The 10,377-nt window shown below is 34.7% G+C and overlaps 1 protein-coding gene across 1 annotated transcript; it reads left to right on the top strand.

The window, feature by feature from the left end:
* The first annotated feature begins 250 nt into the window (after window positions 1–250).
* On the top strand, window positions 251–10,105 carry ccndbp1 (cyclin D1 binding protein 1). The gene is made up of 11 exons (XM_022758708.1): window positions 251–399; window positions 2,186–2,245; window positions 2,439–2,518; window positions 2,740–2,821; window positions 3,703–3,799; window positions 4,764–4,837; window positions 6,029–6,105; window positions 6,175–6,434; window positions 8,564–8,624; window positions 9,623–9,669; window positions 9,907–10,105. Exons 1-11 carry the CDS (start codon window positions 312–314, stop codon window positions 10,013–10,015), a joined length of 1,035 nt encoding a protein of 344 aa, XP_022614429.1. The 5' UTR covers window positions 251–311; the 3' UTR covers window positions 10,016–10,105.
* Window positions 10,106–10,377: the final 272 nt, after the last annotated feature.

The following is a 10,377-nucleotide window of genomic DNA, read 5'->3' as shown; positions in this document are numbered from 1 at the left end:
TAAATAAATAATTCAAAGTGTTTCTTAGTGGTACTGTTATTATTATTTTTTATTTATGTATTTATTTTGTTTGTGTGTTATGGGACATCTTTAAAAGACACATCTCACCTCTGAAAACAAGCAGTTTACCACCTTTTTACTCGCAGAACTTCGATTCAACCACCAGATGTCACTAACGTGTTTCAACGTGTCGCCTTTTATCTTTTCCGACTGACTTGTCCTTCCTGAAATAGTGTCCCCAGCTCAACTTCCTGTCCCTGTTGTGGTTCCACAACACGCGTGAATGTCGCTGTGTGAAAAACTTTGGTGCCATGGCCGCTGATAACTGTGCTGGAAACGTTTCTTTGTCTTTACGGAACCTGCTGAACTCCATCCACTGCGTCAGAGACCGAGTCAGAGGTAAATGTGACGTTAGAGACGTGACGCAGCGGGAATAGATAGCGAAGCTACACGCATGCTAGCGTGTCAAGCTAATGTTAGCATGAACTAAAGCTAGGTTTGTTTTGATGTCACCAGGGCTCGTTGTCTTTGCTATGGTTTTTTGTTCTTAATGTGAGATTCAGTGTCAAACGTTAATGTTTTTATGCTGTGGTGTTATTACCGTTCATTATTAGCTAAACTGCTAGCTTAACTGTTAGCAACATTACTATCACACTTTCCTCTGAAGTCTGTGTGACATGTGTCCGACATAAACACTCAGTGTGACAGACGAGGCTGAAGTTAGCTTCCGATTCGGTTGATTTGTAAAAACCTCTATTATATTTGTTAAAATGCAAAAAAGATGACAGAGAAATTTCATTTTTCGCCTCTAGACCGCATCGGGCCAGGTTCAGATAAAACACCACCACACTTAGACATGACAGCGTTAAAGCTTTAGCTTAAATATCTAACACATGTTCGTAACAGCTCAACACAAACTGAATCCACACCTTTTTAAACGATTTCATAAACTGTTTTTAAACTGTTTTGTTTTTAAAGTTTGAGTGAATGTCAGAGAATATGTAGTCATATATGGTCTTGTATAGTAAACAAATAAGAATCTATTTACCAGATTGAATAATCAGATTGAAATGTCTGCTTTTGTTTAATCAAATGAAATAAGTACATGTCAAATCAAGAAACTTCATCACTTGATGCATAAATCATGATATGCCCAAATTGACCTTGTAGACAATAAAAAATATTGAAAGGGATAGCTGCTACAGTGTTAACAGTGTGGTGAAATATCAGTAAACTAATTGATAGAGTTCCACATCACCCAACCCAACTGTTGTCCAGTTGGAAACAGAGCAGCACAGAAAATGCACAACATGACATCACAAGCTCATAATTAAATCAAATCAATTCCTGAGAATCAAACAATCAGAATCAGGGTTGTTGCCAGGTAGGATTTCACATACGAGGAATTTGCTCTGGTGTTTTGCTTCATCATAATAAACATAGAAGAAGAAAAGATATAAAGAAGATAAAGCAAAGCAGGTACTGCAGGTCAGGTAGTTTAAATATAAATACAAAAAATTACAATTAAATATTTACAATAAAAATGGAAAAATATAAATATGATATGATAAAATAAAATGTACAATAGTTATAGTATGAAAAAACAGCACAAAACCCCACTGAAGTTAATATACAGACAATTACATAATACATACAAAAGCCATATTTGGCCCAGGTCTTGAATGTGTGAATTTGCTTCATTTCTCCTTTTTAAATCTCTGCAAACTGAATATTTTTGGAGTTTAGACTGTTGATCAGACAAAGTAAGACCTTTGAATACTTACTGTGACTCTGATGGACATTCCTCACTGTTTTGACATTTTACAGACTGATGTTGTTATTTCACACCAAATAATTTGTCAAATTTATTAATTATTTGTTGTTGAATAACAACATCAGCTGCAGAAAGCTCTGGGTGGTACTATGATGTTGTTACTGATGTTTCTTTATTCAAATTAAAATGATCAAAGTGAAATTGTTGAAGCCTTATTGATTATTTGACTAATTATTTCAGCTCTTGTTAGTTAATAAGAAACTCTGAGACGTGGCTTTATGATTTTTTGGATATAAATTTCTTCTCATGTCAGTCATTTAACAGAATTAGTCGTGAAGGGAAAGAGGTTTCGTTTCTGTTTCACTCTGACTCTGAGGAGTTTTCTAACCAATGTCTCGTTTCCCACCACAGATGGAGAGTCCAATGAGTCAGATGGAGCGTTCAACCTCTCCAACTTCTGGGACACTCTGAGTTGAGTTCAGTTTGTCATAACCCCCAACTCAAGATTTCTGTTTCTTGATGAAAAACTTTTCACAAACATTTTTTTAATATATCGGATCCCTCCTTAGATTTATTACCACCTATTCATTGTCCTGTTTCATGCACAAAGACATGAAATCATCATGAAATTTGAATGTGACGTAAGTGTCTCCTCTGTCCTCAGACCAGGCAGTGAAGGCCGTGTCTCAGGAAGCCACTAAACTCAGCCTGGCCTTCTCCAAACCTCCGCTGCCGTCACAGCAGGTCAGATTATTAAATAATGGTAAATACACATTGAACAGGTAGAAGCAAACAGCTGATCTACACACACCGGGTCCGCACCTGATAGTTAAAGAGTGTGAAACATTAAGAGAACTGATGTTCACCCCCCCCCCCCCCCCCCGATCATTTCAGCGCCAGAAAGTAAAGAAACCATCTTCTGTTTTAATTGTGACGTCTTTGTTTCTCTCCTCTGTCCTCTGCAGGATGGAGAGAAGTTGTCAGAGTCCATGATGAAGAGTGTCCTCACCCTGTCCACAGTCTATTACTGGCTACCTAAGAGCCAAGGTAACACCCTGTCACCACGAGGGCTGGATCAGCTCTGATCTCCTGATTTCATTCACTAAGATTCAGTTACAGCAGTTAAAAACTAAGAATCACATTTTATCTTGGGAACTTCAACTTTTTGTACACGCACCAAGTGAACACTCACCTGGAATATGAAATTATCTTTTTTTTGTGTGTGTGAAGCAAGATAAAGACAAAGAAAGTGATAACATAACAAGACGTAACATGACATAAGCTAGCACAAAAGATAACATAATTTAAGAATGTAAAAAGATAACAACATAAGATGTGACTTAAGGTAACGCAGCATACGATAACGCAAAAAGATAATATAAGAACATTAAGAGATAACATAAGATAACATAGTATAAGATAATGTAAAAAGATAACAACATAAGATAACATAGCATAACGTAACATAAGATAAGATAACTTAGCGTAAGATAATGTTGCGTAAGATAACGTATATATGTGGATATATAGAGAAATAGAGAAAAATTATAAAAAATATTATAAAATAATATTAAAAAATATGTCCAGTATTTATTGATTGATTTTTATTTCCTTTATTTATTTATTTAATTTTCTCCTTTCCTTCTTCCCAGACAGAAAACAGGTACTTTGGGGAAGATGGAAAAAGAAATGATCTGAAATTCACATTAGCAGCTAAATTAGCTGAACACATTTCTTGGTCATAAAACTGTGGAACAAGGATTGGTTTTCCTGGTCAGAAGCAAAATTACAAAAACATGACGCATCTCTAGTTTCTGAGGCCGACATGAAAAAAGCAGCACCACTCAGTCGTCGTCATCATTATATGTGAACAGACGGGGATCAGGTCTTTGTCGGAGTCTTGACCTCGGCTTGTGTTTCTGTCTCAGGCATCAGTCTGAGGCGGCACGTCAGAGACGCCACCGTCGAGGTTCTGGAGGGAGTTTCACAGCTGGTGGAGGTGATACTGAACTCACCCCTGCAGAGGTACAATCACAATCATACAGTCACACAACTATACAGTCAGACAAACAACAGTCACACAACCACACAATCATACAGTCATACAATCGTTATTCAGAGAGTTAATGTAAGATATCATAAGTTGTAGTTCATATTTTCCCCAAACACATCAGAGACTGCACCAATCTGTCCATGTTCAAGTCCCTAATCAAAACTCACCCTCTCAGAACTGCTGTATGTGAACTAGTATGTTTCTGTGATTTTGTGTACTATGAAAAGCGCTATATAAATAAAATGTATTATTATTATAATGGTGATGTTGTTATGTGATGTACTTCATCAGTGCTGTTAAAAACTTACTGTTAAACCACTACTACTAACTAAACTGCTTGACTTAAATGATAACCTTGGTTTTGATGTTAGAAAGTTCGGTTGTCATGTGTAACGCTAACACAACACAGTAGCGTTACGCTTTGTTCGTACAGTACTGATAAAAAATATTCGTCCCCTTTGAAGTTATATAAGTTTTATTGTTTCACAGCTTTGAATTAAAGTAAATTTAAAGAGTCTTAATTAACATTGATCATTACGGTGAGTTGTTGTTTGTTAGAAATTAATACATATGTATAAAAAATATAAATTCCGCAAAAAAAGGCCTTTCAGGACTTCTTTAGATCAAAGACAATGTCAACGTGAAAACATGTGAACAGACAAATTAATTACATTTACAAAATACATATTTGTAATTATTAACCCACTGTAATATGACACACCTGAACCATCACAGCTGTAGAAGATGCATCTACTGAGTCCTGAATACATTTTGTGTATTTTATATTTGTGATAAATTTAGATAATTATTCTTTTATTTATTGTTTGTTTATTTATTTATTTATTTATTTATTATTATTTCCTCTCACTTCCTCTGTTTTCTTTTCATCCTCCTCCCCCTTCTCCCCCTCCTCTCATCCCGCTTTTCCCCCCTCAGTCTGAGCCAGGAACAGCTGACATCAACAGGAAGTGTGTGGTCAGCCTGCGACCAGTTCGCCCAGTTACCACAAGGTCAGTGACTGGATTAAAAAGACGAGTTAGATAAACTCAGATTTGTCCAGCACCAACACACCTGCAACTACCAGCTGTAGTTCTGACCTCAGCCCGCAGGTGGAGCTGTAGTTCTGACCTCAGCCCGCAGGTGGAGCTGTAGTTCTGAAAGTCAAACCAAGTAAATCTGTTTGTTTGTGACTTCTTGTTACTTTGGACTTTTTTTATTAAAACCAGGAGTCAACAGTTCACGTCTGAACACGTCACTGACATGTCAGACATGTGAACCTTCAATAATCAGTTGTTTTGTTTTTGTTCATTTGCACATCAGATTTCATGCATTGAAAAATACAGTAACTAAACAGTAATTTTCAACAGTACAGGAACAAAAATATAAAAAACTAATCTTAAAGACAATAATATTACAGTAAATGAGAAAAAGATGATTCCAGAAGTCCGATTAAAAACCTTTAAGGTCTTTAATTTAAAGAAAGTCACATTAAAGCTCCATCTTTTCTTCTTCTTCTGTGTTTTATTTGAAGTGTTGATCCATCAGAAGATATAAAAACCATCTCAGTGTAGTTTTACATCTCCTCTCTCAGGCTTCTCTCTGGAGCTCTAGTAACAACAGGTCGGTGAGCCAATCAGAAGAGAGGAGGCTCTGAGCCTCTCTTCTGATTGGCTGACTGTTTTCTGACTGATCCAATAGAAATAAAGCAGATTTCAGGTAAAAACACTCAGAGAAACCAAATCCTGCGAGGTTTGGATGGTTTTATTAGGTAATATATTAGATTATTAGGTTTCATTATTTTTGTTCTAATTAAAATATAAAGTTTGTTGCTGTTGTTTGTTCCATTATCATTTTAAAACAAATGTCTCTAAGTTTCTGTTTGTTGAAGCGACTGAAGTTTAAAGACATGAAGAAGAAGAAATCAGCATTTTACAGTTTTGAGTTTTTTGATTAACAATTGATTAGTTGGAAAAATAATATCAGTATAATTAAATATGAAAATAATATTTATTTGCAGCTCTACTGCACAAAAGCTGCTTTTAAAGGTGGAATCATTAACGATGTAAATGAGGTTGTGGACATGTTGATCATACAGGATGTACAGTATGTATGTTCAGTGATCAATCACCAGCTCCTTCAGACTGCAGGTTTGTGCTTCCTGTTGATTGACAGGTTTATTGATTAGTCGTGTCTGTTGACAGATAATAAAGCTGCTGTGCTGCTGGTTCTGTCTGCTCAGATCGGAGTGGTGAAAGACGCCATCGAGGAAATTGAACAGGTGTGCGCGCACACACACACACACACACACACACACACATACTGACCCCCCCCTCCCCCCTCCCCCCAGGCCTTATCTGAGGCCCAGGACCCATTCAGTGACGTCCTCGACGACGACCAAGACGGGGACGAGCCTCGAGGCAACCAGGACACGTACTGGTCAGACAAGGACCGGCGTGTGATTGGTCCGTGCCAGGGTCTGATGAAGGCGTCTGCAGCATGCCTCAGGAAGCTGGTATCAGCGATCAAAGCCAACGGCAACGTTACTACGCCTCAGAACCTGTCCCAGCTCGATGACCTGGCTGACATTAGCAAGGAAATCAGCCCAGGGTAGGAACACACACACACACACACACACACACTTTGTTTTTGCTGAACCTGTTTCCACAGTTTAATTTTCAAATATCAAGTCTGATTAAAAAAAAAAAAACCTTGTCCCGTTGTCTCGGGTACACGGCGCCATGTTCATTCCAAAAATAGCTCTAACTTTAATTTTAGCTTTAGCTTTAATTTTAGTTTTACCTTTAACTTTAGCTTTAGCTTAAACTTTAGCTTTAACTTTAACTTTAACTTTAGCTTTTACTTTAACTTTAGCTTAAACTTTAGCTTAAACTTTAGCTTTAACTTTAGCTTTAGCTTTAACTTTAACTTTAGCTTTAACTTTAATTTTAACTTTAGCTTTTACTTTAACTTTAGTTTTAACTTTAACTTTAGCTTTAGCTTAAACTTTAGCTTTAACTTTAGCTTTAATTTTAATTTTAGTTTTAACTCTAACTTTAGCTTTAGCTCTAACTTTAATTTTAGTTTTAATGTTAACTTTAGCTTAAACTTTAATTTTAGTTTTAACTTTAACTTTAGCTTTAGCTTAAACTTTAGCTTTAACTTTAGCTTTAATTTTAATTTTAGTTTTAACTTTAGCTTTAGCTCTAACTTTAATTTTAGTTTTAACTTTAATTTTAACTTTAGCTTTAATTTTAGTTTTAACGTTAACTTTAGCTTTAGCTTAAACTTTAATTTTAGTTTTAACTTTAACTTTAGCTTTAACTTTAACTTTAACTTTAGCTTTAACTTTAATTTTAGTTTTGACTTTAACTTTAGCTTAAATTTTAGCTTTAGCTTAAACTTTAGCTTTAACTTTAGCTTTAACTTTAATTTTAGTTTTAACTTTAACTTTAGCTTAAATTTAAGCTTTAGCTTAAACTTTAGCTTTAACTTAAGCTTTAATTTTAGTTTTAACTTTATCTTTAGCTCTAACTTTAACTTTAGCTTTAGCTCTAACTTTAATTTTAGTTTTAACTTTAACTTTAACTTTAGCTTTAATTTTAGTTTTAACGTTAACTTTAGCTTTAGCTTAATTTTAGTTTTAGCTTTAACTTTAGCTTTAGCTTTAGCTTAAACTTTACTTTTAACTTTAACTTTAGCTTTAACTTTAATTTTAGTTTTAACTTTAACTTTAGCTTTAGTTTTAGCTTAAACTTTAGCTTTAACTTTAGCTTTAACTTTAATTTTAGTTTTAACTTTAACTTTAGCTTTAGCTTAAACTTGAGCTTAAACTTTAGCTTTATCTTAAACTTTAGCTTTAACTTTAATTTTAGTTTTAACGTTAACTTTAGCTTTAGCTTAAACTTTAATTTTAGTTTTAGCTTTAACTTTAGCTTTAGCTTTAGCTTAAACTTTAGCTTTAACTTTAGCTTTAACTTTAATTTTAGTTTTAACTTTAACTTTAGCTTTAGCTTAAACTTTAGCTTTAACTTAAGCTTTAATTTTAATTTTAGTTTTAACTTTATCTTTAGCTCTAACTTTAACTTTATCTTTAGCTCTAACTTTAATTTTAGTTTTAACTTTAACTTTAGCTTTAATTTTAGTTTTAACGTTAACTTTAGCTTTAGCTTAAACTTTAATTTTAGTTTTAGCTTTAACTTTAGCTTTAGCTTTAGCTTAAACTTTAGCTTTAACTTTAACTTTAGCTTTAACTTTAATTTTAGTTTTAACTTTAACTTTAGCTTTAGTTTTAGCTTAAACTTTAGCTTTAACTTTAGCTTTAACTTTAATTTTAGTTTTAACTTTAACTTTAGCTTTAGCTTAAACTTGAGCTTAAACTTTAGCTTTATCTTAAACTTTAGCTTTAACTTTAATTTTAGTTTTAACTTTAACTTTAGCTTTAGCTTTAACTTGAGCTTAAACTTTAGCTTTATCTTAAACTTTAGCTTTAACTTTAACTTTAATTTTAGTTTCAACTTTCACTTTAGCTTTAGCTCTAACTTTAATTTTAGCTTTAGCTTTATCTTTAGCTTTAACTTTAGACGTAACTTTAACTTTAGCTTTAAGTTTAACTTTAATATTAAGTTTAGCTTTAACTTGAGCTTTAGCTCAGTCAGCTTATTTTATCTAAATCAGTTTTCACACTGAGTTTCTGAATGAACTCAGACATGAAAAAAAGATGTTTCTGTTCTCCTCAGTGTTGATGATCTGGCTCTGTGTCTGTACCCGCCCATGGACTACAGTGGGGTGGAGAGCAACGTAAGACACACACACACACACACACACACACACACTTTCATTAGTCAGTGTCAGAGCCATTTCCATATTTTGTTGGAGTGCGTCTAACTGAGCAGCTCCCCCTGATTTAACATGAATCCTTTTTTATTAGTGTCTTCCCGCATTATTTTTATTGATTGATAAATTATGGGGTGGGAAGGGTCATGTGACCATTGTCTTTTTCTAATAGAGCAGCTGATGATCTCACTATCAAACTGCTTAATGATGAAATCAATAATGATTAATATTTTATAAACTTCTGGTTTGTTGTAATTCATTTCGTTTCCTGGTCCATTGAAGCTGCTCAAACTGGTCTCAGGTGAATCAGCTCAGACTAGTTCGTCTCTGATGATGAAAGAGTGAAATTGTGAAACGATTCAGGTAAACTGAGTGAAGGAAATAATCGACACACGAAACAGCGTGATGACATCAAGTACGCAACAAACATCACAGGCTGTGACTAAAAACAGGTTTCAGACCCTGAAGTCAGCATAATATCATATCAGCAAATATCTGAAATAAAACCACTGACTGTGATTTTACAGCCAAAAAATGATTAAAAGATCCTTATTTTATAAATATATATATCTCTAATTAACATAAAAACTTTACCATAAAAAGTTTCAAGGAAATTACAATAAATAATCTTCCTTAAGAAAACATCAGTGAAAATGTCTAAAACAGTGAGTTATTATGAGTTATTTAGTTATTTAGTTCTGAAGCTAATTTAGCATCTGTGGCGCTAAAGGTTTTATTCAGGAGAAAATAACTAAGAAGTGATGAAGTGTATTAATACACTTATATCACTTTATTAATGAAATATTATGTTTTAATACAGTTGATCAGTTACAGCAGCTGAAGGCAACAGAATTGTTGTTGTTGTTGTTGTTGTTGTTGTTATCAAACATGTAAATATATAAATGTTTAAAAAAAGCATGTAACTAAAGAATAAAAGCAAATAAAGGTGTGTTTCTCTACAGGTGTCTAAACTGGCAGCGCTGTTGAAGAAGGTGCTGGGGATCATCAGGTGAGATGAGCTGAGATTTGATTGCATTCATTTTGTAAATTAAACAAACGTCAAACATCCAGATGATGAGCTGACGTGGATCAGAGGCGAGTTTCCTTCCTGGGAACAGTTGTGAAAGTGAGAAAAGTGAAAACATGGGTGGTGTAGTGTGTAAATCTGTCAGATGATCTCACAGATTCACAGATAACATCAGATCGGATAAAACTGATCCCATCAGTTTCTATCACCCCCCCCCAGGTCCAGTCATGTGTGTGGGGAGTCAGAACTGACCTGGGTTCAGTTCTTAGACGGAGCCATCGATCACAACCTGCAGAAAACCAGAGACCTGATCCAGCAGGACGGATAGAGCTGCTACAGGGTGTTATGTTGTTTTATGGTTGGCTGCAGGGATGCTTGTGTGTGTGTGTGTGTGTGTGTGTGTGTGTGTGTGTGTGTGTGTGTGTGTGTGTGTGTGTGTGTGTGTGTGCGCTTGCGTTTGTGTGTGTGTCTGTGCGTGCATGTGCATGTACAACAAAACAATGGAAGGGACTCATTTTGACATGAATCATTATGTAACTGGAGTGTGTCAATAAACTCATCAACAATGTTAAATTACACACATACACGCGCACACACACACACACACACACAGCCTGCTGAGGAACTGTGTGTTTGTGTGTCATCATCCATCAACTGGATCAATTAAAATGTCAAACTGATTTCACAGAG

Source organism: Seriola dumerili, unplaced genomic scaffold (assembly GCF_002260705.1).
Source record: "Seriola dumerili isolate Sdu_G_001 unplaced genomic scaffold, Sdu_1.0 BDQW01000306.1, whole genome shotgun sequence".
Lineage (NCBI taxonomy): Eukaryota > Metazoa > Chordata > Actinopteri > Carangiformes > Carangidae > Seriola > Seriola dumerili.
Note: the sequence above shows the minus strand (reverse complement) of the source record. Positions and strands in the feature narration are given on the sequence as shown.